The sequence below is a fragment of the Bos javanicus genome, chromosome 2 (assembly GCF_032452875.1).
Source record: "Bos javanicus breed banteng chromosome 2, ARS-OSU_banteng_1.0, whole genome shotgun sequence".
Taxonomy (NCBI): Eukaryota; Metazoa; Chordata; class Mammalia; order Artiodactyla; family Bovidae; genus Bos; species Bos javanicus.
In genome coordinates, this window is record NC_083869.1 from 47,738,161 (window position 1) to 47,765,098 (window position 26,938).

The 26,938-nt window shown below is 36.3% G+C and overlaps 1 protein-coding gene across 3 annotated transcripts in view; it reads right to left on the minus strand.

The window, feature by feature from the left end:
* MBD5 (methyl-CpG binding domain protein 5) overlaps window positions 1-26,938 on the minus strand; it is a 156,811-nt gene that overhangs the window by 12,059 nt on the left and 117,814 nt on the right. For 2 of the 3 annotated variants that reach the window (XM_061438444.1, XM_061438434.1), the window contains 4 exons: window positions 20,064-21,089; window positions 18,173-18,381; window positions 13,213-14,421; window positions 2,269-2,342 (listed from right to left, as the gene is read on the minus strand). In XM_061438444.1, coding sequence (XP_061294428.1) covers window positions 2,269-2,342; window positions 13,213-14,421; window positions 18,173-18,381; window positions 20,064-21,089 — 2,518 coding nt within the window. The remainder of the gene's footprint in view (window positions 1-2,268; window positions 2,343-13,212; window positions 14,422-18,172; window positions 18,382-20,063; window positions 21,090-26,938) is intronic. The other variant, XM_061438454.1, reaches the window with a different exon arrangement.

Sequence of the window (26,938 nt, forward strand, 5' to 3'; positions counted from 1 at the left end):
TGTCTCCAATACTGTTCCCCTAAAATATATCCTCCATACAGCCACAGCTAAAGTGAAAAATTCAACCGTCTGTCCCCTTAGGCACTTCCAATAATGTAAAGACCTCTGAGGCCTTACCAGGCCCTTTATGGTCTGGCTCCTGCTTATACGTTTGGTTCCATCTCTTACAATTTCCTCTCCCCCAAATCTAACTGCTGACCTCATCTAAACACTGTTCCAGCCCATCCCATCTTGTCCTTGTTTCCTGTGTCTGGCTAATATCTATGTAGTGTGTAAGGCCTGGCTGAGGTATCATCTCCTCTAGGACATCTTCCGTTACCTGAGTTTAATGTCACTTCTCCGTGATCCCAAAATACACTATACTTATTCCTGTCACTGCAAATTTAACATCTTAATTATTTGTTTCTAAATCTGCCTCCTTCACTAAACAGTGAAGTCCTGGGACTACTGTGTTGTGCCTGGTTGGCATAGATTCTTTTGCTAAATCAATCTCCTTGACTTGGGAAATAAATAAATGATTGGGTTCAACATACCATTTATCACTTATGTGGCCTTTACCTAATTATTTAAGCTATTTGGGTCTCAGTGTCCTCATCAAAAATGGGTTCAGTAATTCTGGCCCATCTTCTGATTGGGAGAATAGAATAATGGATTTTAAATCATATATGCAAAATGTAAAGTGTTCTACGAGGCATTTATAAGGCAAGTCCTTCTACTTAGACAATGGTCTGATAAACAAAGCTGTTTTGCTTCATATTTTTGTCTTTTACCTTGGTTCCTTTAGATAATGCTACTTAGGACCCATATAAATTCACCTCAAATAGTAAGCTGGCTTTGAAGGAAATTTTTTACATTGCTGTTTATTACTCATTACCTTTCAGAAATTGCTTAATAGCAAATTTATGAGGAAAATACAGCTCATTTCAAGGCAGTATATCTAAATACTTGTGTTATCAACAGTTTTGGATATGTTGCACATAATCTAGCTAACTGGTATACCTCACTGAAGGAAAGATTTCAGGGATATTTTACTTCTAATAAACAAGTACTACTGAATATTCTAAAGCAAATGGCCAATGAAAATTCGTGATGTAGGTAGCTTGCAATTTCCCTCCTTTCATCCAGACCTTGTATTAATTTTATAGGCTTTATCCTGCTACTAAGCTCTTCATTGTTTCACTTCAGTCAGAATAGAGGGCGCTTGACTCACTTTATCAGATCTATAGCGAATCTGGCAATTCACTTGGCCCTCACCGAAACCACTGCCAATCTGCCATCTTCCAAAGGAGTGTTGAACACAGACACGCAGGTGTTAACCCACTGCAGCTGACGTCTCTTTTATGAAACATTCTAGTGAGGTGAAGAGAGTCCCCAAGATTTGTTGCATTCTAAAATTTTAGCTCTGGCAAGAATTACTGAGGACACCACTAAGAGAATGACTGCCCTTTAAAAGATGTCATTATCATTATGTAAGTCTTTTATACAAGATACGCTGCTAATCATTACAATTTCATAATTTATAGACATTTGATAATATGAAAATTATAGTAGCTGAGTAGGTGTATTGATGATATATATTAAAATAATTTTCCATGTACACATACAGAAGCACATTTATAGTTCTCTATCTTAAAATGAAATAATAGTTATGATATATGACTACATTGTATTACATACAAGTTATGTAATAAACATTATCTACTTGTCAATACTATGTTTACTCAAAATATAAAGATCTGGAAAAACTTGAATAATTAAGAATAAAGTCCCAAAGTTCAACTTATTATAATTCTGAAGAAAGTCTATTGCCCCTGCTCCAAGAAAATAATTACTTTTCATCACTTTGACTAACAACAGGTAATCTGCCAAAATTATTCACATGTGTACAACAAGGGGGGTCATTCCCCCTCCCAAAGTATTTAAATTACAAAGGGATACACTTTCACTACACTTTCAGAGACTATTTCATTGTTACATGTTGAGACTATTAATCATATTTTCTTTCCTCTCAAGTGAGAGGGATGGAGATGGGGGGAGTAAGGGAAGAGCTGATGAAGAGGGAAGTCCCACACACAGTATACATTGTTTCAGAAAATATTTTCTGTAGGAGCTAATTCATCTATAATAGTCCTCTTGGATGATAACTATTAAATTGTACTTAGGCAGGGCTCAAGATGGACTAAATCAGTGAGATTTCATTGTCCCTTTGAAGGAAAGCCAGTAAATTATATCCTTAAAAAACAAAACCGGAAAAAAAGTTGTGCTTACTTTCTGTTCCTTTTCCGGGCTCGGCTGTAGGCTTCTAAACCTTCCGTTAGTGTCTTCAACTTCTCGGGCTCCACCTGAGTGAAGGCATGAAGACCAGACCACATTACCCAGACCTGCAATTGTTAACACTGTTTTTACTTTCCTGCCAGACAAGCAGGTGCTTGTATGGCACTCGGGGGAGGGAGGCTTAATTCTCACTGTTCTGTCCTCGCTGGGGCAGAGGTTGATTCCGTGGCTCCAGGCTGCAACATCAACGGAAATGAAAGACTGGGTGGCTTTCAGAATGTCAACATTTTCAAGGTAATGTTTGAAGAACAAAACTTGGAACTTAAATAACCTTTAATTCACAAAATCATGTGAGTCAGAGATCCTGGTCTGCTTTTTGCACTGCCTGATGCTCAGCAACTGCGATTCTGTATTCCATCAGATGAAAAACAGCGGTGGTGAGTGAGGGTGCTGGGCTTTGGAGCCAGCACATAGAAGTTTGCATCTGACCTCACTTTCTAGCATGAATAACACCCTTAAATTCCCTGAGCCTCCTAAAATTTGGATAATTTAGAGAAATATTTAGTTTGTTAAATCTTCGCTGTTAGCCAAAGCTTTGGCTTTCAAAAATAAAGACACTTCAAGAAAATTTTCCCGAGGACATTAATACCTACCTTCCTGCTAGAACTGCGGTGAGAATTAAAATACAACAAACATGGTGAACACAGCCAAGCACAGAATAGCTAGTCTTACATAGTGGTGTGTTAGGCTCTGCAGAGGCCAGGAAAAAAAACCAAAAAACAAAAACAAACGAGTAGGGTAGTAGGCTGCATGTAGTCCCTACTGATGCGGAAAGAGGGTGTGGCTACTTCTGATGGGCGTGTCCTCTCCGGGGTCCTGCTTTAACACTGCCAGCCTAGGCTACATGACACTTGCTGCCTCATCACTGTAAGCCACCAACTGGTGGCTGGGGGTTTGGTGGGGGAGGGAGGTGCAGTTTTTGCCACCTGCCCCTAATACTCTCTATCATAGTTCTTGAAGTCACTTCTCCTAAGGAAAACAATTAACAAATAGGAAATTTAATATGCAAATAAAAACACACTTAGAAAAGCACTGTAACTTTTACTGATCTTAAACACAATCTCAGTAGAAACAGTATTGCTTGCTGTGTAAATATAGCTTCAAATTAAGTCCCCCCCCCCACTCCTCAACCCAGTCTTCCCCCACCCTGCACTCCTTTAATAAAAAAATTCAGAGGTTGCCAAGACACCTAATGGGTAAGAAAATACACTCTAATAAACAAGGAAATGATTAACTTTTGTCTTTGAATCTTCCTGACTCATGAATACTGTTCATAAATAACTTTCTTTGACTTCTTCAAATCTAGTACACAGTGATGATTATTAACAAAGGGTCTCCATTGTCATCTGAAAACATCATTCAATGAGAATAACAGTCAAATAATGGAAATAGTTTCCTTTTCATAACTTTTGTATTTTGTCCCAAGGGATCCAAATACCTTACATACACAAATTCACTGTGGATTGTGTGCCAGAACAAGATATAACTTTGTTCCAATAACATTTCTACAGAAGTAGTCAAGTGTCTTATTGGAATGACTGGAAAAGCTTAAGTAAGATGAATATATCCATGTGTTTTTATTTTTAAAGGTACCTGGATACCTTTTCACATTTTATGTTAGAAATGGGATTCCATCTTGTACTCACTCACACAAAGAAATTATGAAAGATAGCTCACAATTAATTTATAGCTAATTCCCCTTATATTTAAATTAGTTTCTTGGCACCAAGAAGAAAGCTGTCCTATAATAGGAGCTTCTGTTAGACACAAACTGGTATAGTGAGAGATCTCAGAAAGGATTGATACAGGCAACAGAAAGCAGATTCACAGTGAAATAATGCAACATGCCACAGTGAAAACTTATCCCATTGGTCTCGGTTTTTAAAAACTAAGTTAGCACAGAAAAAGACATGTAATCTAAAAATCCAAAATATTAGATAAAAAAGGAGAAATAAAAATCATAGTTATTGTGAAAAAAAAAAAACCTAAGTTAGGTCAAATGATTTTTTAAAAATCGTCTATTTTATTTTTAATTAAGAAATAAGGGGCAGTAAAAGCATTTCTTGCACATTTATTATGTAGAAGGCACTGTTTTATTATTTCATGTGGTAATACTGCACACTAGCATTGTTATTTTACAGATGGGCCTAAGTGAGTTTAAGTTACATGGCCAGCATCAAAACTCAGGATGGCCCCAAAGCAACCTTTCTCTGCCACGTCAACTCTAATACATGCTGAAATACACATATACTATATAGAGAGATGTGTATGTGTGTGTATGCATATATACACACACATGTAAGTATATATGTCTATATATACATGCTCAAAAAATTAGGTCAAATTATAAATCCAGTTTTTATTTACAGAAATTTAGATGATGCTTGCTCAAATTTATCTTCAAAAATTTTTTTTACACTTGAATAATTTTCTGGTGATTTTTAAAACTAATTCTCCACCATGATTTCTTCATTTAAATATGCCTCTAAGGTTCTAAGGTACTTGTAATAAATATATTATTTATAAAGGATTCAATGACCTTGAAAGAGAAAGCAATGAGAGTGATTTCTGAAACTATAAGATACACATCACTTTGTATTTCTAATATGACAAAATCATACATATCCAGAGGTAAATGTTCAGTTTATTTGGTTTCAGAATTTTAGTACTCTTTGGTATTGTGAAATATAATACATGAAGAGTGTGTGTTTTTTTGGGGAATATTCATCCACTTACACAATATTCAAGAAAGTCTTTAAAGATAACCCCCTACAAAGGTATCAGGGAACAACAAAATAAATTCCATTTCTAGTCAAATAGAAACCATATTTAATGATTTAATGAACACTCATAAATTAATTAGCTAACTTGTAAATAAAGAAAGTACTGGGAATCAAATACATAAATATAACATTAAAAAGATTAAACATATACATATTTTTAAATAAAACTTACACTGAAGGAGCAAGTAATTTAAGATACTTACTATTTTAATCTGGAATTTAATAATCTTATATTCCTATATATTCACAAGCCAGAAGTTTCATAAATTATTTGATTTCTATCTTGGTGAGAAATTTGGGGAGGACTTTATATCTTTACTCATATCGGCCAACATATTTTCATTCTAACCATGATGATGCTAATAGTAGTGGCTATCATGGTATAACTGTGTACCTATGTGATTTAGGAATTAGAAAAAGGTAACCAGACTTTATGTATTTATAGTACACATATTATCTCATGTATAAATATACACATATGCTGAATTTTTAACTTCTAAATCCCTTTTTTCATTCCTTCAGATTCTTTTTTTTTTTCTTCAGATTTTTTAGATTTAATAATTCTTTGGCATAACTAGACCTATAGCCTGTTCATTAAGGTTAGAAACATACCCATAAAACCAGACATGATTATATGGTGGATGTTTAAAAGTTTCCTGAACAAGTCTGAAACTATGGCTGCTTATTTTGTTCACAAGGCACATATTAAAGATTTGATAATTGTTTGATCTGAGGTCAGCACAGTAGCATGGAGTGTATCTCAGAAGTAAGTCTATGACATAAAAGAAGACATAAACATTTCAGAGACAGAGTGACCCTCTGAAAGTGTGCTACAGTGTATATTAGAAGAATCTGGATTAAAGATCCCAGATCACTTTTGAGCCAATTAACTAGAGAAGATGTCAAAACTCCCTTCAGGTGTTAATCCCCGATAACAGGATTAAATCTCTTGGTGATTCCTTTGCTGGTACTTAGTGCTGAGGCTAAGCTGTCACACAAAGGTTAAAAGACAAGAGCACAGCCATATCACAGATTTCACAGCAGAGAGAAAGCAGCTGACCTCAGCTGCCCCTGTTCCTTCTTCACTTCCCCATCCCCTTTTTACAGTGTCCTCAGTTCCTATTGCTGGGGAATGGTATCATGCAAAGAGCACTAAGCTGAGAGTTAGGAGACCAGGGTTGAGCCTTGGTTTAACTGCTTGTGGTTTGTGTCTTTAGGAATGCCTCTTTCCTGAGGTCCAAATGGAAATAGGTGTGCACATCTTTATGGGTCATTGAGATTATCTACTTGGATTATCTAAGGATGAAGGTGCTTTATAAACACCAATGCAGTCTTTCCCAAGTGCCACTTGTGGCATGTGAAACTGTTTCAGGTGGAACATATACCGTTAAACATTTTTAATAGTGATATATGCATATAAATTTATATTAGAAAAATACAAAAACATTATACCTATGTTTTCACATATATCTTAGAATAAGACTAGAAGTTATTTTTAAAGTGGTTTGAACAGTGCCTACTACATAATGTGTCAAAAATATTTGTTGAATGAATAAAAAATGAGTAAATAAGAATTTGAGGACAAATTTTAAGTATTTGTATAGGTAACATGTGACTTGAGCTGAAATCTTGGAAAATCAATAAGCAGTAAGCAAATATGAGGCATTTATTAGGCTTATTATCAAACATTTATTAAGTAGTAACTACTTTAATCTTTAAGCTGAAAAAGTCCTGCTAACTTAAGTGCAATATTTCAATATTTTTTCAAGTATGGGAATTAATGATAAATAATTTGGGGTAGAAAGTTGACTCACCTGTGACAGAAAGGATGAATTTAACAATAATACTTAAGGAAAATTCATAAAGTGAACCACAGTTTTTTCAAATGGACTAAGCCAATCGACATTATTGCAGTTTTAGTCAGTGGCACTATCTGAGGGGTTTTTTTTTCCTTTCATCTTCACTTCATATAGAAGCATTTTTAAGTACTAGAGAACTGTACTATAGGACTAGAGTAAATCTATTCTAAATGTGACAACAAATTTTATATAGATCCATAATACATACAGAATTAAATGTTTTGAATAAACTTGTACTTTCAAGGATACGCTGTTGAAGAGTTCATGTAGCAGAAGCATGTATTTGCCTCATACTTGAGATTCCATTTGCTAGTAACCACGTGACAACTGTATGGACAAGCTCAAGAACTCCATACTCAGTTGGAAGGGAGACAGGCCCCCTCCTTTTCCTCTTTAATCTTCCTCAGGGGGAAAAAAGCTTCACAGTATTCCACAATTACTAAAGTTTACCTCAACTTTGTTCTCAGTTTAGTCTTTTCCCCAATATTCATATTTTTGGTGTTACCTAGTTTTTCCTTTTTATTATCTTTCAAATTTTGATCAGGCACTGCTTTTGTCTGGATTTTATCTTGCTTATTACTTTCCAAAAATTATTCTTTTTCAAAAATATTCTGTTGCTGCAGACCATTGATTGCCCCAGCCACCCCACCAGTCAAAATGCAGCCCAAATATCATGGATACTGATTGGGTATAGAGGAAATAATTCATTTTCAGAAATGGGTAAGAAAATATATATGGAAAAGGAAATATACAAAGAATACTTTCAACAGAGAATGACAGTACCAAAGAACACAAATAGCTAACACTGATAAGCCCAGAAAGAATATTCTTCAAAGTAAAAGTGTTTAAACACCACAGAAGGGCACACCTTCCAAATTTAGTTCCCAGGCTCAACTTCTTAGGTTATACATCTGCAGAATACCACTGTAAGCCATCTCTGGTTTTGCTCCATACCATCAAAACATGAGTGCATGTGATAGTGAATAACAAACAGAAAGTGACTGTCCCAAAATAAATCTGGCATGAGTTTTAATAATGATGAGGTCTGTCTGTTTTGAACAACACTCAGAAAGCTACTTTTATCTCCTCCTGCCAAATATAACCATGTGGAAAAAAGTCAGAGTGAATCTAGAGAAGGAGCACCCTACTCATTGCTTTTAAAAACTTCTTCATTTAACCAGGTGATTCTTCTGGATAATTAGGAATGTCTCTACCTGTCCAACAACAACAAACATTTCATTGAAAAGAAACATTTTGGTGCCAATACAGAAATAAATTCTTGCCTAAATTTGCCTCCAGTCAGAATACACACTGAACATAAGAACAACGAAATACGAAGACCAATGGGACAATGTTCAAAAATAAAAATAAACCACTTAGAAAAAAAAATTTTCATTTTTTTGATTATTATTTGAGTCAACACTTTTAGGCTAGTTAATGTAAGATCAAAGATGGTAGATGATAATTACAAAATATGTTTTAGGAAAAAAAAAGAACATTTTTTCTGCTTTAAAATAATTATTGAAATAAATGCATAAAGATAAGCATCTCCCCCCACAGTTGCACAGGGTTAAAATGTCTGTACATTATAGTGTATAGGTGTAATGCCAGCAGAAGCCATTTTCCTCTCCAAGAATTCCTTAATACTGTGCCAAGATCTGGCAGTACATTTCTCCAGCTCTGACTAAGCACTGAGGTCTTATTCTTGGCTGCTAAATCTGAAGCTATAAAGGGTTCATGGTTCAGAGAGAAACCTGCACCACTTCTTTAGAAAAAGTATACATATCTTCTAGAATGTTCTTATTACAAACTGATAGGCAAGGGGAAAATGTATTAGTAAGGAGATACCACTTCCTGAATGGTATTATATAAGGCACATTTTATCCTTCCAGTGCTGTAACATAGCTTCAGTATTGGGACAGTATTAAATAGGGGTGATTCAGCCCAACTTTTCACAGACTGTTAAAAATCTCTACTAATTAATACTGTTGAGTGTTTTGGTGGGTTGGTGGGTAGAGGAAGAATGTCTGAGTTTATAGTTTTTAGAAACAGTGAGGAGAGGGGGACTTTCAAGTTTATTCACCAAACTAAGTCCTTTAAAATCTTTCCAAGTAGAACTCCTGCCTAAAATGAACAGTTAACATTAATTCATAATCAAATACGCCAATTTGTATGCAATGTCTTGAGGTTCATAAAAAATAGTTATTAACTATTTCATTCATGAAATATGTTATTACTATCCTTTAATACCCAACTTGGTTAATTAGTCCTTTATTTATGGATAATTCATGGATAGGTATACAATATTGAAGGTCAAATGACCACAATTTTGTAATGGTGGAATCCAAATTCATAAGGTTGTTTAATACAGAGAACAGAGAGGAGGAGGTTAATTTTTACTGAGCCTCTTTTCTGTATCATCTATTTATGGTGGTGGATGGTTCAGTCGCGAAGTTGTGTCCGACTCTTTGCGACCGCATGTACTGTAGCCTGCCAGGCTCCTCTGTCCATGGGATTTTCCCAGGCAAGAATACTGGAGTGGGTTGCCATTTTCCTCTCCAGAGGATCTTCCTGACCCAGGAATCGAACCCAGGTCTCCTGCATCTCAGACAGATTCTTTACTGACTGAGCTACGATGGAAGCCCCATCTATTTATAGTATTGCATTTAACATCATTCTGAGTAGGAATTAATATTCCCACTTGAGGAGCTCTAGAAATTAATACACCCACTCAGGACCATTTAGGTAACTGGTAGAGCTGTTTTTAAGCTCACATCAGAATGCCCAAAGCCCTTTCTCTCTAGTCTCCTCTGCTGTGTTCACACAGTATTTGATAGTTAGAAATCCTACCTCCTAGAAAGTAATCTTGGAAACTGCAGGATATTTCTAATGCACTATTAGCAATTCTACTACATTTAACACCCCACTGAAGATTTAAAAATGTCTTTTTAAATCATAAGTTGACCAAGTCATTTGCACTCATGACAACAGTTAGCTAAAGTATCAGGTTATGGACAACTTGGAGATCTCAGTTCCTGCTCCATTCACAGCCCTGACCTATCAGTCCAGAGACTATTCAGGCAACCTGAAAACATGAGAGGTGTCCGGCTTATTCTGAATTAGTTACCTGTAATCGTGATAATTATTTTTTTTCTAGTTTTTGTTGTTCAGTTGCTCAGTCGTGACTGACTCTTTGTGACCTGTGCTGGACTGCAGCATGCCAGGCTTTCCTGTCCTTCACTATCTCCTGGAGTTTGCTGAACCTCATGTCCATTGAGTTGGTGATGCCATCATCCAACCATCTCCTCTGTCGCCCCCTTCTCCTCCTGCCCTCAATCTTTCCCAGATTTTTTCTTCTCTGCTTCCAAAAAGAATTTGAAGTGACTTGTTGAGAACAAAGATACTAACAAAAAATAAACGATAGGTTTGTGAGATATAGGGAGTGGGAGGAGATAATAAACCTGTTCTAAAATTTGAATTAACATAGATGCTATCTGGTAGGGTCTGACAGCATCTTGGATTAATTTACTCAGGTGAACATAGAAATACTAGTATGAAAAATGGAGAGGCTGAAAAGGTTTTAAATGATTATGTGTAAGAAAATTTTTCTGCAAACCGTTTCTTCTGAGATACTACAGAGAGAATTACAGGGGAAAATGGTTCACATTCCATATCAGCAAGATGGAATTAATAAGATTTTACTATAATAAACAAATTGTTCATGAAGTCAGTCTCTTTCTCTCTTGACTTTATTAAAATGTCAGGCACTGCCACAGTATATGGAAGAAAACCTAATGTACTGCTTACCTTTTTAAAAGCATAAGTCTGGTTATAAATGCACAAGGCTTTATGTATCCGACATTGTGAGAACTAAGAGGTTCAATGTAAATGAAATTTACATCATAATTGGTTCACAGTTTTAAACCAATTTTAATGTAAAATATGTTTTACAGGAAATCTTTTCAGACAGATCATGCTTTGTCTTACACAGATATTAACCACAGTTTAATCTTTTCTAGATGAACCAGGATCACCAAGACATCAGGCAAAGGACATTTGGCTGAAGTCAGAGAGACCTGTTTTTGAAATTTCACCTTTTCTGGTGTTCACCTTTTCTGGAGAACGGTGTTTGACTAGCTGGGCATCATTAATAAGGAAGACCTTCCTTTGTTTTGTGAACTATAGGAGAAAAAAAGGGGTTGTGAAGTAGCACTTTGCTTGTTTATGTGCAAAAGTGAGCTGTCCTGAAAAGACCAGAGATATTTTAAAATGTTAAGTGCCCTAGAGCTTTTAAGACTGATATACTTTGCTTTTTAATGACAGGTAAATATTTCATGTGTTATCATTAATATTTCATTATAAATTTTTAGTTTTTCATCTCTAAATGTATGCTTTCAATTACTTTCTCTGATTTACTAAAAGTATTTTTAGTGTATCTTTTTATCAAGATTTTGATATCAAAGTTGTAAGAATGTAAAATTACAATGTCAGCCAATGGGTGAGGGGATATTTGAATTTACATAAACAATTTTATGCTCCCTGTTAGGAATTAATCGATTGTCAATAACAAGGAAAAAGGATATGGATTTTGTGAAACACTTTTACTTTATAGTGATTGAAAACCAGCTGATTATTCAAATAAAGTAAAAAAATGTTTCTTGGACTCTTAGATAATGATTTTTTTTTTTTTTTAGGTGCATCTCCCTAAACATCAGTGAGGAGTTCAATCCCAGGAGTTTGCTAACACAGACTAAGCAGAAGATTAGGGTCATGGTTTAAACTGAAATGTGTTAAAAGTATGTGCCTTTATTCTCCTAAGGACATAAAAAGATATTCAGACAAGGCTTGTAAGACAGGAAGAATGTTTCCAGGGAAGGGAAGCCATAATCTTTTTGTTAGTTAAGCTTTTTTTTTTGATAAAGTGGCACATAAAAAAAACTTGATTTTATTTGCACAGATAATAAAACAGTTCAATGTCTACATCTTGTATTTGTAGCAATTCCATTTATATAATAAAAGCCCAATTTTGCTGTTTCTAATTATTTCTTGAATAAACTGTCAAAAATATTTAGGTTTATCAGCCCAAAGAATGTTTGTCTGGTCTTGGAGAGATTAGAGAGTAAAATGTTTTATGAATAGGAATATGGAATTCATTTTCTTATCAAAGGTAGAAACATTATGCTGAAAGTGTACCCTGACAAGTATATATTAGGCATTATAAGCAATGGGTTTAAGGACCTCCCGGTCATTTGGAGAAAGACAATCCTTTTATTGTGCTGGCAAAATGCTTTTGGTTTCCTTTGCCATTAAACCTAAATGCCAGTGGAGGTTTGAGCAGAGTTGAAATAGCTTTATACAATATAATCTTTAAGAGAATAATATATACCTGTAAAAGGAATTTTTATTTCCTAAGGAGATGAAAAATTACATGTTTCTTCATCCTATGTAGGGAATGTGCATTATTTTCATCTCCTGCTCAGATATAAATTTTTCTATCTACTTTGAACATTCTGCACATTTCTTGCCTAGTGAGTCAATTCTACCAATTGTGGGGAGGGGGAAAGCTCAGAAGACCCTTACTAATTTCTTCTAAATTGAATGGTAGTTTTATGGAGAAGTTTTCATTTAATTTATGTGATCAGATTGTGTTAAGCAGAACCAGACTATGGGGTTAAACAGTTCCATATGTTTCAAAGAGCCAGAACTTTTCCTGAAAGGAGACACCATTCTAAACTCAGATGTTACCTCCTGCTTCCAGAAATGGCTGCAACTCCACCCCAGTTTTAGCTTCTCCCCAGTTTTGTGTATCACACATCAGCACATGGGAGAGTTCCAATCCCCTGGCACTTTCTGTCGCCTGGAAGGACCCCTGCCACATTGCTGGGTTCCAACAACCACCAGATTTTTCTCCCCCTATCATTGTTACTTGCCTTTGTTCTCTGTATGAATGAAGAACTAGGCACATGCAAGGAAGAAAGGCCAAGTTAACCAAATTCTGGAAATCTGGTTCCTGGGTCAGAGCCATGCTGAACCCTAGTGGGATCTACAAATGCTTTACAACTCACCACTTGACGACATGACATTTTGGTGACTACAACCATCCCCTCTTCATTTTATGCTCCAGAAGTTTGTGAGACCTCAATGAGTCATGAAGAATCCAAAGTGATGATAACAGAAAATAAGAACTGACATCTGAACAAAGGTTAGTATTTGACAATGGATAAAGATTGGTATACCTTCCCTTCCTCGGGGCTTTGTTGACAAGAACTGTGAACGTCGTCTTCTCTGACTAATTTTCCAGGCCAGGAAGTCAGTCCTTTGATTTGGCCCCAGACCAAGTCGCCAACGTTGAACGTCCTTGGCCTATAAGGGATCAATTCATTTGAAGAGGGGGAGTCTGGGTTCCTTAGGTCATCTTCACTACTAATGCTTTTAGCGTCTGAAGGGCTAGGTACACACCCGTTAATGTTTTTGGCATTAAAGTCTCCATTGTAATGGATGTAGTCTTTGACCAGAGAACTCTCCAAACTATTGGAGGAGCTCGGAGATTGCTCCTCTAGGACAAAGTCTTGCTTTGTGGTGCTCAGCAGCTCTCCAAAGCCCCGACTCTGCCGAGATCTGTTCCCGTTAATGTGTGCGCATCTTTCCACAGTGTTCTCTAGTCTCTCCTTAAAACTCATCATAGTTCTTTTGTAGTTATTATACCTGAAATTCTCCTCCAAAATCTTATCCCCTTGACAGTTTCTCGGTGGTAACAGTATTGGGTGCTGTTCCCCAGGCAGAAATGGCAGTGTAGAGACATTGTTGGGCCTTTCGTGACAAGGACTATTGTGGATGTGGCCTGGATGATCTAAAAATTCCTCACACTTCCACCTGTTTCGCTCCCCTCCAGGGCTTTGCTCCCCATCCCACTGTTTTTTAGATGTGTGGCAACCTGCTGATTTGAAATATTCAAAGCCATCTCCTTCGCTGGAGTTCTTCCCGTGGTCCAGACTGCTGGGCAGCCGAGCCCCTCTCGCACTCCTCAGCCGCCCATCGTGATCCACACTGCCCATGTTTCGTCCGTGAATGACCGCACTGACAGCACTGGGGAGACTTAATGGGTCACCGATGGAAGCAGTGAAGGCACTCATGGCACTCAGAGCTGGAATGGGGCTGATCTGAGTTGTACTGTTGACAGCAGTGGTGATGACAACCTGCATCCCTTTGCTGGCTGCATCCACGACTGCTTTGTAAATAGCATCTACGGAAGCATCGCCTTGGCCCCCCATGATGAGGCCATCCTTCACCTGCTGACCTAGAGATGGGTCAATCCTCGACTGCAACTCACAAGAGGTGTCTTGGAAAGGTGGAAGTGTAGTGTTTGGATTTTCGGGAAGTGCTGTGAGCCCCGGCTGAGTGCTTATTCTTTTGTTTAGGAGAGCTGCATCTTCCTGCATTCTCACCTTAAAGAAATAGACAGGAAGTAGTGAGACAGAGAGAGGGAAAAAAAAATTTCAAGTCCTTAAAGAGAAAGATTGTAATTTTAAGATTTACCAGAAGACCAATGACTATAACAAGGAAGGCCATATAAAGAGAGAATAAGACTCAAAAATGAAATCAGAAGTCACTCTGTATAGAAAGCCATGTCTTGATTATACTTGGGTACTGTTTCTTTGATTGGAATCATATAACAGATTTAAAAAAAAATCATATTACTAAACATTCTGTGGAAAAATTACAGTTGAGGTGGTTGGACACAAAAGGTTTCCAGGTGATGATTCCATGTTTTTAGTGTCATTACAGGTTTTCAACTTGGAATTCAAAGAGAGAAACAAGTCTGTCACCAGCATTGCTCACATTAAAAAGGGAAACAGGTTTTAAAAATGATCTCTAACTCATTGATATTTCTACTGAATTAAGTGAAATAGAAAACAAAAATATATATATATATATATATATATATATACACCCCTTTCTTAACAATGAAACTATTTCTGTTGAGTTGTGCTCAGTCCTGTCTGCCTCTTTATAACTCCACAGACTGTATCCTGCCAGGCTCCTCTGTCTATGGGATTTTCCAGGCAAGAATACTAGACTTGGTTACCACTTCCTACTCCAGAGGATCTTTCTGACCCAGGGATCGAACCCGTGACCCTTGCATTTCCAGCACTGACAGGAGGATTCTTTACCACTAGTACCACCTGGGAAGTCCCCAAACTATTTCTGAGATGACACTGAATTTTTGAAATCTTTAGGTAGGGTAGTAACACCAGCTCTTCACCCTTACTGGGTAACTGCCTGAGGGACATTCCCACGCTGCCAACAGTGCCAACAGTGGCCTCGGAGGTGATGCTTCATTGGGAAGAGGTGATGGGAGGAAATGGCCAGTGAAGAGTATCAATGCTCATCATGGGCATGATGAGTGCACTTTGAAAAAGTCCACAGGTTATTCTAGTTTCACCAACCCCAGCTAAGAATTGCTCTCCAGAACCTGGATACTTTGGATTTCCCGTCCCCCCACCCCCTGCTTCACTGACCCACGATCACTCACTTCCTGTCTTTACATCTTTTCCTGCTAAACCAGAACCTGGGATCCATCAGCAACATAACTACTTTCCTGCCATTCTCCCCTTATCTACACCTACCAGATAAAAATTCCAATCTTGGGTCAATTTAGCTCCCTGCCTTCTGTATCTGTATGCACAGTGAGGATGCTGAGTATCTATCCATAGGAACTTATGGCTTCCAATCTCAGCTGGGGGTTTGTATTCCCATCAATCCTATGATCCTCTGGTTAGGTATCACTCTCTGTCACAACTATTCAGATTTTATCCACTTCCTCAAGCCAGCTGCTATACTATTTCCCACATTACTCTTAGTATTTGACCCTACTTAACAGAGATAATAAAGTTTATAGGTTAGGAGTTCTCATTATTCTTATACTTGGCTACTCCCTGCCTTCTGGCAGCACACAGTTCCCTGCACAGTGTCCCTGGTCCTGTCCCGCTTCCCAGTGTAAGAGGCGCTCCCTCTGCCCTCTGAGTAAGTCCTCTGTTTATGCTCTGGATACCAAGCCTTTCCTCAGGGATCTTGCCTTATCTGTTAACCCCTTCTCTTCTTTATGATCAATCTCTTCTACTTTTTTCTTTGTCTCTTTTCTTTAGCATTCAACTATGTGCATGGCTTCCATATTTTATCAATAAAAGTTTGCATTCAACCTATGCCTACCTTGGGGCACTATTTTATTTCTGTTATGTTCTTTGTAGTTAGGTTTTAAAAAGTTTTAAAAAGAGTAATCCAAACTCTAATTTATTTTTCATTCTTCCATCCATTGCAATCTGGCTCCTGCTCCCACAACTCCGCAAAAACTGCATTCAAGCTACTGTTGTTCTAACTGCTAAATCTAATGGATTCCCTTCAGGCTTTACCTACTTATTTACTCATTGACATGGTTGAGAGCTTATTCTTCCCTTCTAAATTATTTTATTATGTAAGTATTTTTTCATTGTCCAAAAGAGAAAAGCTTTCTTCATCACTTTCCCACCCAAATCTATACTTTTGTATCCCACTCTGATTCCGTTTCTTTCTCAAAAGTGATCAGTGTTCGAATACATCCTCATAGACTTGTTTTTAATACCTTAAGTGTGCAGCTGCACATCTAGTTTCCCTTCTTTCTTTCACACCTTCCTTTCCCCTTGCCTCATTTCTTTTTTTCATATAAGTGGTATTATATTTTAGTACTGTTCTATCTTGTGGATCTGTCTATATCAGATTATATAAACCTACCTAATCTTCGAATCTACTAGATAGATGAAAATAGCAAAACATACTCAATATTTAACTATTTTCCTACTGATGGTTGCTTAAGTGGTTTCTAATTTTTGACACCACAAATCAAATTGCAACAAAACATTCTAGATTGTGCCTTGATTTCTCCAAAATATCAAAGTTGAACTTGTGGGTCAAAGGACACACACATATATAGACACACATATATGTGTGTGTATGTGTGTGTGTGTGTAAAATTGATAAACTATCAATCACCCTCTAAAAGGACTATGTCAGCATACAATCAGACCAACAATATATCTGGATTCTGAAAGAATCCAGTTCCCCACTCCTCTGTTAGCAAAGGATATAACTATCTGATGGACATAGTAATGTTGTAATTTGTATAATTCTGATTATTCATGTTTATTACTAATTATTATTTAATTTTCTGAAATGTCTGTTCATTTCTATTGCTCATTTTTCTAATTGATTCTTTTTTCTTCCTAATTTGTAGGAGCTTTTAAAATATTATGAATGGCAATTAGTTGCTATTATTATGCATGTATTAAGTTGGCCAAAAGTTTGTTTGGATGTGGCCAATGAACAAACTTTCTGGCCAACCCAGTAACTTCTGCCAGGTTGCCACCTGTCTTCAACTTTGTTTAGAATATCTTTAATCGTACAGATTTAAAGTTTTATGTATTCAACTCTGTCACCTCTTTTCTTTTTGACTCCTTGGTTTTGTGCCTTGCTGAAAGAGCTTTTTCTACCCTAAGATTATTTAAAAATCTTCTATATTTTCTTCATGTATTTATTTAATGTTCCTCTTTCCATCCAGCTCCTTAATCTATCAGGAATTTATTTGTTTTTAGAACTAAAAGAAGACCAAGTGGCTGAAGCCAGGGAGAGAGTGGTGTGAACTGGTGCTGGAGAGTGAGGCAGGGTAAACACGTTAAGGATGTGGATTTTAATCATGGGAGCAATGTTGTTGTTTAGCTGCTAAGTTGTATCCAACTCTTTTTGCGACCCCATGGAATATAGCCCACCAGGCTCCTCTGTCCATGGGATTTCCTGCAAGAATACAGAAGTGGCTTGCCATTTCTCTTGTTGACCCAGGAATGGAACCCCAGTCTCCTGCATTGGTAGGTGGATTCTTTACCACTGAGTCACCAGGGAAGCCCTGGGAGCAATGGGAAACCACAAGAGTTTAAGAGGGTAACATGATCAGTTTTTAATAACAACTTCTAAAGGACCACTGAGATGCTTCAGACAAAATAAAATGCTTCAAACAAAAACACTGAAACTTTAACAACATTACTGAGGAATAATAGTAAGTAGAGGTGAAAAGGTACATAATCACCTTCTTTTGTCTGTTTCTCCCAATTTAGCAAAACAAGTAGTAAACATTGTTTTCTACTAAAGTAACCCAGGAAAGGAGAGTACCTGGAAGTTCTGAAACAGACAAGCCATGGGGTTATTGTTAGCTGGGCAAGGAATTGTGGACTGTCCTTGAAATGCCTGGAGATTCTGGTACCCCTGAAGAAGTTGCTGCTGCTGCTGATTTGGAGGAAACATCTGATTGTTGTTTAACAGCGACTGTAGATGAGTCAGTTGATGGTTATTCAAAGTACTGTTTATTGAGGGCATGTCACCTATAGTATGAAAAATATAAAATATAAGTCAATGTGATTCTTTGGAGGTCCTATGCCTATCTTTCTTGAGGATTTCTAAAAAAAACTAAAAACTAGACTTACATGGTAACTCTTTTCTCTTTTTCTCCTCAAAGTCTTACTAAGTGGTAAGAAAGACTAATTTTCTTATTTATCTTTCATAATTAGTGTCTTGATTTCATATCATGGAGAGACTAGTTAGTTTTTGGTCTATCCATTAGCCAATCCTTATATATTGATCTTCAGTGTCATAGAATTCCTTGAAGCCATTTTTGTTAAAGCAACCACAATTAAAGGTTAAAATTAGCCCTAAATGCTTTAGCAATCATAAGATAGTTAAAATACGTGGGCCTGACCAGGCCTGTTTACAAAACTTAGTTCTCAAGCCATAATAATAACTACCACCAAATCAAATTAAATTTGGTTTAGAAATATGTATTAATATGTGTTTTGTCTGTTTTAATATACATTTTGTTTTTATATAAAATATGTATTCGGTATTTTGGTTACCTAAAATTAAAATTGTGAATAAAGCTAGTAATACAGAAAAATTCACTGTCATAGTCATAAAGAATAAATGTTATATAATCAGATAGGATGCTGCTCCTGCTGCTGCTAAGTCGCTTCAGTTGTGTCCGACTCTGTGCGCCCAATGGATGGCAGCCCACCAGGCTTCGATAGTTAATACCAAAGTTATATTCGAACTTCAAAATTAGCTTGTTTTGAAATTACATTGACCTTATTTTGAGGATAATGTCATAGAAATTGTCCTATGACTTGAAATCTGTAGCGCTTTTTAGGTTCTTTACTACACTAATTTGATTGCCAAATAGGAGTAATTAAACTATTTTATAAAGGTGCTTATGAAAACTAGAAACATATTATTTTTTTAGCTACTGAAGATGCCCTTGACAATATCATGTACATTTGCCTATGTTTCCAGACTTTATGGGCACCATCTCTATACTACAATTACCGGCATCAAACAGCTGAATATACTTGACAAGATTTTATAAATTTTTTGAGATAAGATAATCTACATAAAGGATTTTGTTTTTAAGCCACAAAGTTCTAAAGAATAATACTGTTTGAGAAAACCGAGCAGTAGCTATTTGTTTCCTTGAACTTGGGCAAGCATTAACTTTGAATGTTTTTATGTCTTCTTATTTTAAGCATTTAGTTTCTTATGGATAAGCATTTAGTTTCATTAATTTAGGGATCACCTGGAAAAGCACTTCCTCAAACTGTTTTCATCCACAGTGCAGCTGCTCATACTAACCCTGTGATGCCACATCAACTAAAATTCAAATAAATGTTATTTTTAAGGTGTACCTGTGCTTTAATTATTTGAAAAATAAGACACTACTTGGCTTAAGAGAATGATGAGTAGGTTAGGTTTAGGTGGCATCAGAATTAGGAGAGAAGGCAGATTAAAATGACATTTAGTATTTCTAGAATAGGGGAAAAGGAAAAAGTCATTTTCATGTTTGTATAACTATGGTTGTATGTGGGTGTTATTATATTTAGTTCTTCCTTAAGCAAGCTGTGACATAACAAAAACATTTTTAAAAATAGTGTGACAAAATGGAGGTATTTTTTTAAAGGAGAAAATAGAATTAGAAAAACGTTTCTTTTGTAAAAATTTGTGAAAAAATTTAACTTACCAAGCAGACCTGTCCCCAGTAGAGGGTTAAGTAGCTGTGGCACCACAGAGTTACTGTTGAGTTTAGCTGGACCAGGTGTATTCCCAGCATTATTAGATATATTCAGCAATGTTTCTGCCATTGACACCACTGCTGTCCCACCAAGTGTTGAGACAGTCAGTGCTGCCACTGCTGATGATGTAGTGGTTGTGGTAGTGGTTGCCTGGGAAGAAGTTGCTATGGAAACCTCTGGATGATTAGCGGTGTTGGCCGATGCCGAGTTCAGGACACCTCCCAACAGCTGGGGATTCAAGGCCATTAATCCTGAGGCCCCAGTGACAGCTGGGAGGAAGAGGGGGTTAAAAGTAGTGTCACTGCCTGCAAAGCTTGGTAAAGGGTTCCCCAGGGGGTTGGTTAAAAGGGTCTCAGCTCGGCTGTTCTCTGACTGATTGCTTGGCAAATGGTCTGGTGGGGCTGTCATCTGTGTTAATGAGGGTAAGGGGGTATTTTGCTGTTGCAAAATATCTGAGATGGCCAGATTGAAAGATGGCAGGGGAAGCATGGCAGCTGCGTGGGCTTGGTTCTGAAGCAGGGCTGCTAAGAGTTGAAAGTGAACAGGCTGCAATACCTGCCCATCCATGTCACCGGAGAGAAAAGCTAAAGCAGCGTTTACATTCGGGTTGAGAAAACCTAAAGGGTGGAGGTTGATCTCAGACTTGCCTTCTCCTGCTGAAGGCTGGAAGATATTTAATAGATTCTGGTTTAGGAGATGCTGTTGATTCACTGGCAAAGAGATAGGTAGAGAACTGAGGAGGCTGGGGTTCAAGGGGTGTGGAAGATGGTTGTTTGAAGTGCTGTTGGATGGAAAATGAAGTGCGTGCTCCTGGCCAACAAAAGGAAAATCACTCCCAATGGGCAGCTGACTCTGCAGTGGGTTTCCAGCTGCGGTGGTGACTATGACGCCGTCTTGAAGAACAGATGTTGTCTTTGTGATGGCAGGGTGGTTGATGCCAGCTATGGCTATGGAGGAGGATGGTCCTGAACCGCCTGAAAGAAAGGGGAAAAAACCCATTTATTAATTACGGAGGTTAAGGAAGACTTCTCTATAAAAATACATTGAGATATATTTCGATGAATATATTACATGCCATCTTTATAGAGGCTAACCAGATTAATTGTAATTAGAGATGATCTGACACGTTAATGAAACAAGTTCAACTTCATACCTCTTAATCTACTTTGAATGTAAATATTCTGGAGAAGTTTAGCACTTTAAGAAATAGCTGTTCTGTCAAATATCTTGTTTTTCACAGCCGGACAAAGTGAAAATGGGGAAAGCTGTGTTGTAGTCCATTCATTTGGTTAGAAAAAAGTAACAAGGCTTCATTTTTCAAAATATATTTTTACATAAAAAAAAAAAGTTTTTGGTCTTTATTTATATTACTAGTATTTTCTTTTAGGGGAAAAAAACAAATAGAATATGCATGAGAATATAAAACAGATAATAAAAAGTACCTATGTAGATATATTAATATTTTAGTGTATAGTTTTCTGGGCTTTTCCACCTGTATGTATGTATTACATATGCAGACACACACACACACACACATATATGTTACATATATTTTTAACAAAAACAGAATCATATTGTTTTGTAACTTTTCTTTTATCAATACATTGTTACTATTCTTTCATGTTAACTATAGATATATTTGACTAGTATCCATGTATGGATATACCATAATTTATTCAATCCACAGTTGTGGATATTTTGATAATTTACAATCTTTTACTATTTTAAACAACACTATGATAAACATTCTTATTTACTCATCTTTGCTAATATGCTCAATTGTTTTCTAAGGAAAAATTCTTAAAAGTAGAGTTCCAGGGACAAAAGGTTTACATATATTTTAAAGCTCTGGATACACATTGTCAGACTGCCCTCCAGTGTAGCTGATCAATATGCATTCCATTTATATTTCTATAAACAATGTCGGTAGTGCTCATTTTTCTCATCAACACTGTGTTTATCATTATTTTTAAATCTTTGTCATTCTAATAGCATAAAGATACTTTATACTCATGATTCCTTAACCAGTCTTCATCCAATGGTATTCTTAATTGTGAAAATCTTATGTATGCTAAAGATGAAAATTCAAGGAATTTAATAATAAAATTAGAGTTGTGTATCATAATTGTTTTAGTTGGTACCAATCCAAGCTGCACAAAACAAACAAGCCAACAAACCAACCAATGTCTGGGTCCTAACCAAGATCAGCACAGAACTCATCTCTTGGGGTACAGCCTGGGCAGTAGTATTCTTTGAAATCACCCCTGGTGATCCAGATGTACAAGGTGGGTGTGGGGAGGGTGAGAATCACATTCTGTTGAAAAGGAACCTACAAGCATCTTTTGGAAAATGTCTTACCCTAAAGAAATGCATTGTTTTATAATAATATATACATTTAGCAAATATTAGTTATTATAAGCACATATATTAAAGTATTAGACATGTATATGTTATAATGAACAATACAGTGTTACTGAAAATCTAAAATAATTCAAACATTTTACTGCTGTGCTATGCCATCACAACAAACTTTATATATGACTATGTTACCACTGAGGCCTTGTCCAAATACACAGAAATGTTTCCATAGTTGTAATAGAAGTACAAATACAATGATATATTTTTCTTATTTTCTCCTATCAGAATAACACAAGGGTTTTTCCTTTTTGATATATAGACTCTATATGAATACTTTTAACCATGTAGCATGTAGACTGATCATATTTATTGAACTACCTGATAAAGTTTGGCATTCATATTTTGATTTTTTCATTATTATATATAACATGGGAATGGACATCTTCCTGTATATGAAAGTTTCCTACCTTTGAAATTTTCTAAGGAAATTCACTGGCATGATCGTTGTGAGCATCAAAGACAGGTAAGTGAAAGGCTTGCAACATGTAAAAGTATACAAATAAAAGGAGCTATCATTGTCATCATTATTGACATTAGTAGCTAAAGTTAGTTGTGATGATGTCGTAACAGTACGGAATATAAAATCAGCATATCCAACACATATATTTCTATAGTATGACTTTGCAAGTCTTCTAGCTGCTGTGGTCTACTTTATTTATTTTTTTAAAGCTCTCACTGTTGCATTTAAAGGAGATAAGATGCTGAGGTAGGCATAGGGTATACAAATCTTTAAATATTAATTCAGATCAGTGATAAAAAACAGTAACACCTTAAACATTTCAGTGCTCCTTAAATCTTGCTGCCATTTCCATAAATAGGTATTTTGCTTTATTTACATTTGGAAACCATTTTTTTGAACAAGCTAATAAAAACTCTTATTTACTAGTAATCACCATCTATGGCTTTTTCCCCTATCTGCTAAATAATAATGACATATTTAAATGTACAGATCATCATTTCTCTAATCACAGTCAAGAGTACATTTCTGAAATAGTCTAGTGTGTATACAAGGCTTTGTAGATGAAGGATTTCCTTATAGGTTATTACTCTTTTATTTTGTGAAACAGAAACATCCATTTTGAGGATTTATGAAAGTAATCATTTGGGGACATTATTCTAAAAGTTCTCCATCTAAATATTCTTGAGGAATTACAATAAAGAAAATATGGTTATTCTGGGTATATTTTTGCATTGCAAACAAGAAGGTGGTGAGTATCACAAGCTTCTTAAGGGTAATACGTGGATCAAGGCATATTTTTTATTTTCCCTAGTTTTCAACACACCCAATTTAACAATCAAGTATACTCTGCTGAACAAAAGGATAAAAATGATGATACAGACAAACAACAATAACACAACACCCTGCCTATTCTTTCAGGAAAGCAGAATTTAGACAATGTGATAAACACACAGTGATAAACACACAGATCTACCTGTCTGTCTCAAATAAACATTTATTGAGAGCTTATTATGAACCATGAAATTTTAAAGCTCTTTTCATAAAGTTAGTATAACTACAAGGCAATATGCTAGGAACTATAGCAGGTATATAACAAGGGGACAATCGTAAAACTGAAGGTGTTAGGAAAAACTAAGCAAGTGGTAACCTTTGATCTGGGATTTGAGAGTGGAAAAGGAGACAATGGGCTTCTAAGTGGAAGCAAAATAATTTAAAAAATAGACAAGGAGGTAATAAAGTATATGGAGGGTAATAAGAATCCTATGTGTCCTCAAAACAAAGAAATATGACTGAAAATATTGTACGCTGATTTTCTACCCACTCCAGCCCTCCCAACCCTGGTTAAACCTGCTGCCGCCTTAGACAAGCAGTGAAGGTATTTAAAGTCATCTTTCTAAACCATTAAAGACAAGGATTACTTATTTCCCTCGTATTTCCAAGATCCAAGAGTCTCTAACACATGGTTGGCATTCAAAAAATGTTGGTTGAATCAATCTATTAAGATTGTAAAACATGCATTCAACTTCTAGAAATCAGATCACTTGCTCTCTGTGTGTGGCAAGTGTGTATGTGGAGGAGAGAATACCACCCATTAGTAGAGAAAGTGAAAACTGACTTGTATCGTGTATTTTAACTCTTGTATTGTGAAAACTGACTCTTTATCTCCTGGTCCAGTGCCAGGGGATAAAGGCTGCTGAAAAGGAGATGGTTGGAAGATGTCAAGTTACTTTAGAAGACTCCCAGGTATGCTGGAGAGTTAAAATAATCTTACAGAGGAAGAGGTCCATCCCAAAGTACTCTGAATTCTTATAGTCACTCATTATTGTTGGGGTCACTGAAAGAGGATCCCATCAATTTTTATAGCTGGAAGGAAAACTGGAAATTGCTTATTTTTGAACCACTTAATCCTGAATAGGCATTCTCTGGTGAACTTACTACTTATCTCTGCATAAAAAACTATCATCTGTTGAAGCATATGGGGACAAATGTTTTCTCAAAGCTGATTTTTTTTTGGTGGGAGCAGCTGTTTTGTGCTTAATCTAATGAAGGAGATAGTTTTGGGGTTTTTTTTTTTTTTTTTAAAAAGCAAACCATTCACTGAACATTTAGCAGTTAAATAACTAAAAGGCAGCTGGGAGCCTGGAACAAGTTAGCAAGCTGGAAAAGTCCTTTAATTGGAAAGAATTTTTATCTCACACCAGCCAGCGGCACCACAAACTGGCATAACTTCTTTTTCTCATTGTTTGCTGTTACTTTTAAAGAAGTAAGAAATTAAGACTGGAAAGCTACCCAAACAAACATCCCTGGTGTGAGATCATATTCCTAGACACCCAATCAGAGATTGAGATAGTCCAGTACAATTAGGAAACAACAGTGGGAGTTCTTCCTGTGGGGCAGATTTTCAGATGTAAACTGTATTCTTCACACACACATATAATTTATAATGTATGTGTGTCTGTGTATGAGTGTATATACAGAAATAGCATCAGTAATTTCTTTTTAGGATTTTTTAAAGGATATTTTTCCTGTTACTAATTTCATTCTTGAGATGTTTCATCTCATTTTTAAAAAATTGCTTTTCAAAAAAAAAAGTACCGTCTACCTCTTTAGATTTTTTTTCTCTTGTCACTAATACTCTGAGAAAAGCCGTTGTTCATATTAGGCTAAACTCTTTCATAGTTGGCCCTTAAGTATTAATACTGTTGCACATTTCTTTGTATGTGCACAGGGAGGGCATAAGGCTCATTCCAATTGACCAACAAGTGTTTTAAAAATATCATTATAATGGGAATTTGCTGTATGACTCAGGGAACTCCAACTGGGTCTCTGTGACAACCTAGAGGGGTGGGAAGGGGTGGGAGGTGGGAGGGAGGTTCAAGAGGGATGGGACCTATGTACCTATGGCTGACTCATGTTGATGTATGGCAGAAACCAAAACAATATCGTAAAGCAATTATCTTTCAATTAAAAATAATTTAAAAATGCCATAACACCAGTTCGGCCTACAGTCCCAATTTTGGTAAATATAACTTCATGCTATAAAACTTTTTCTAAATTGATAAGCCCAAATACTGATTTTTTAGCCACAAAATTCAAGAACCTAAGAAATAAATCATATAGAAGGTACTCCTTCACTATCTGACCTTTATCATTTGCTTTGACAAGTGTATTTCAATTGCAAACAGGATCAATGATAATCCTTAAAAATGAATGCTTCTAGAGACAGAAGAAAATATCATGCCCTGGTGAGTCTAGTAAATATACTTTTCAATCCCATGAAAAGAGAAAAAAATTCTCCTATTTAAAGGATTGATTTAAAAAATTGAAAGATAACTTTTATGAGCAGTCTAGATCTTCCAACATTAGTTTCCCAAGCCTTAGTAATGACATGGTAACATGTATTTACAAAGATATACCAGTCTCTGTCTTGTACCTTGGATGTTGATATAAACACCCAGCATTCCTTTACCAGAAGTAGACAGGAAGCCCTAGGAACTAGTGTCTATTTGTTCTTCACCGAAAACCAAAACAACTTAGGAGTAAGAGTGGGGAGGAACTGGTGGCAGTATCTGAGAAAATACTCTCTGCAGTCAATAGGGCCAAGCTCTTAGGGAAGAGGCAAGACCAGTGGAAGGAAGGAATGTAGCCTGTACCTTGGAGTATGAGGTCAGAGTGATGATGACTGGATCAAGGAGGCCATTCTTATGGGGTCAGACAAAATTGTGTGTTTTATTACTGATCATTTCTGGTTCCTCTATTAACACATAGGATTACTCTAAAAGCTGTTGAAATGAAAAAAAAAAAAAGCTTGAGATTTTTCAGTTTCTCAAGTAACAATGGTTTTTGTTTTACAAATGCTTTTTATCACATTTTTCTTAATAGTTATTGTAAGGAAACAAATGCTGAGAGAAGAGGTTAATTCTCTTGGTTGGTAGGATTTCTGTT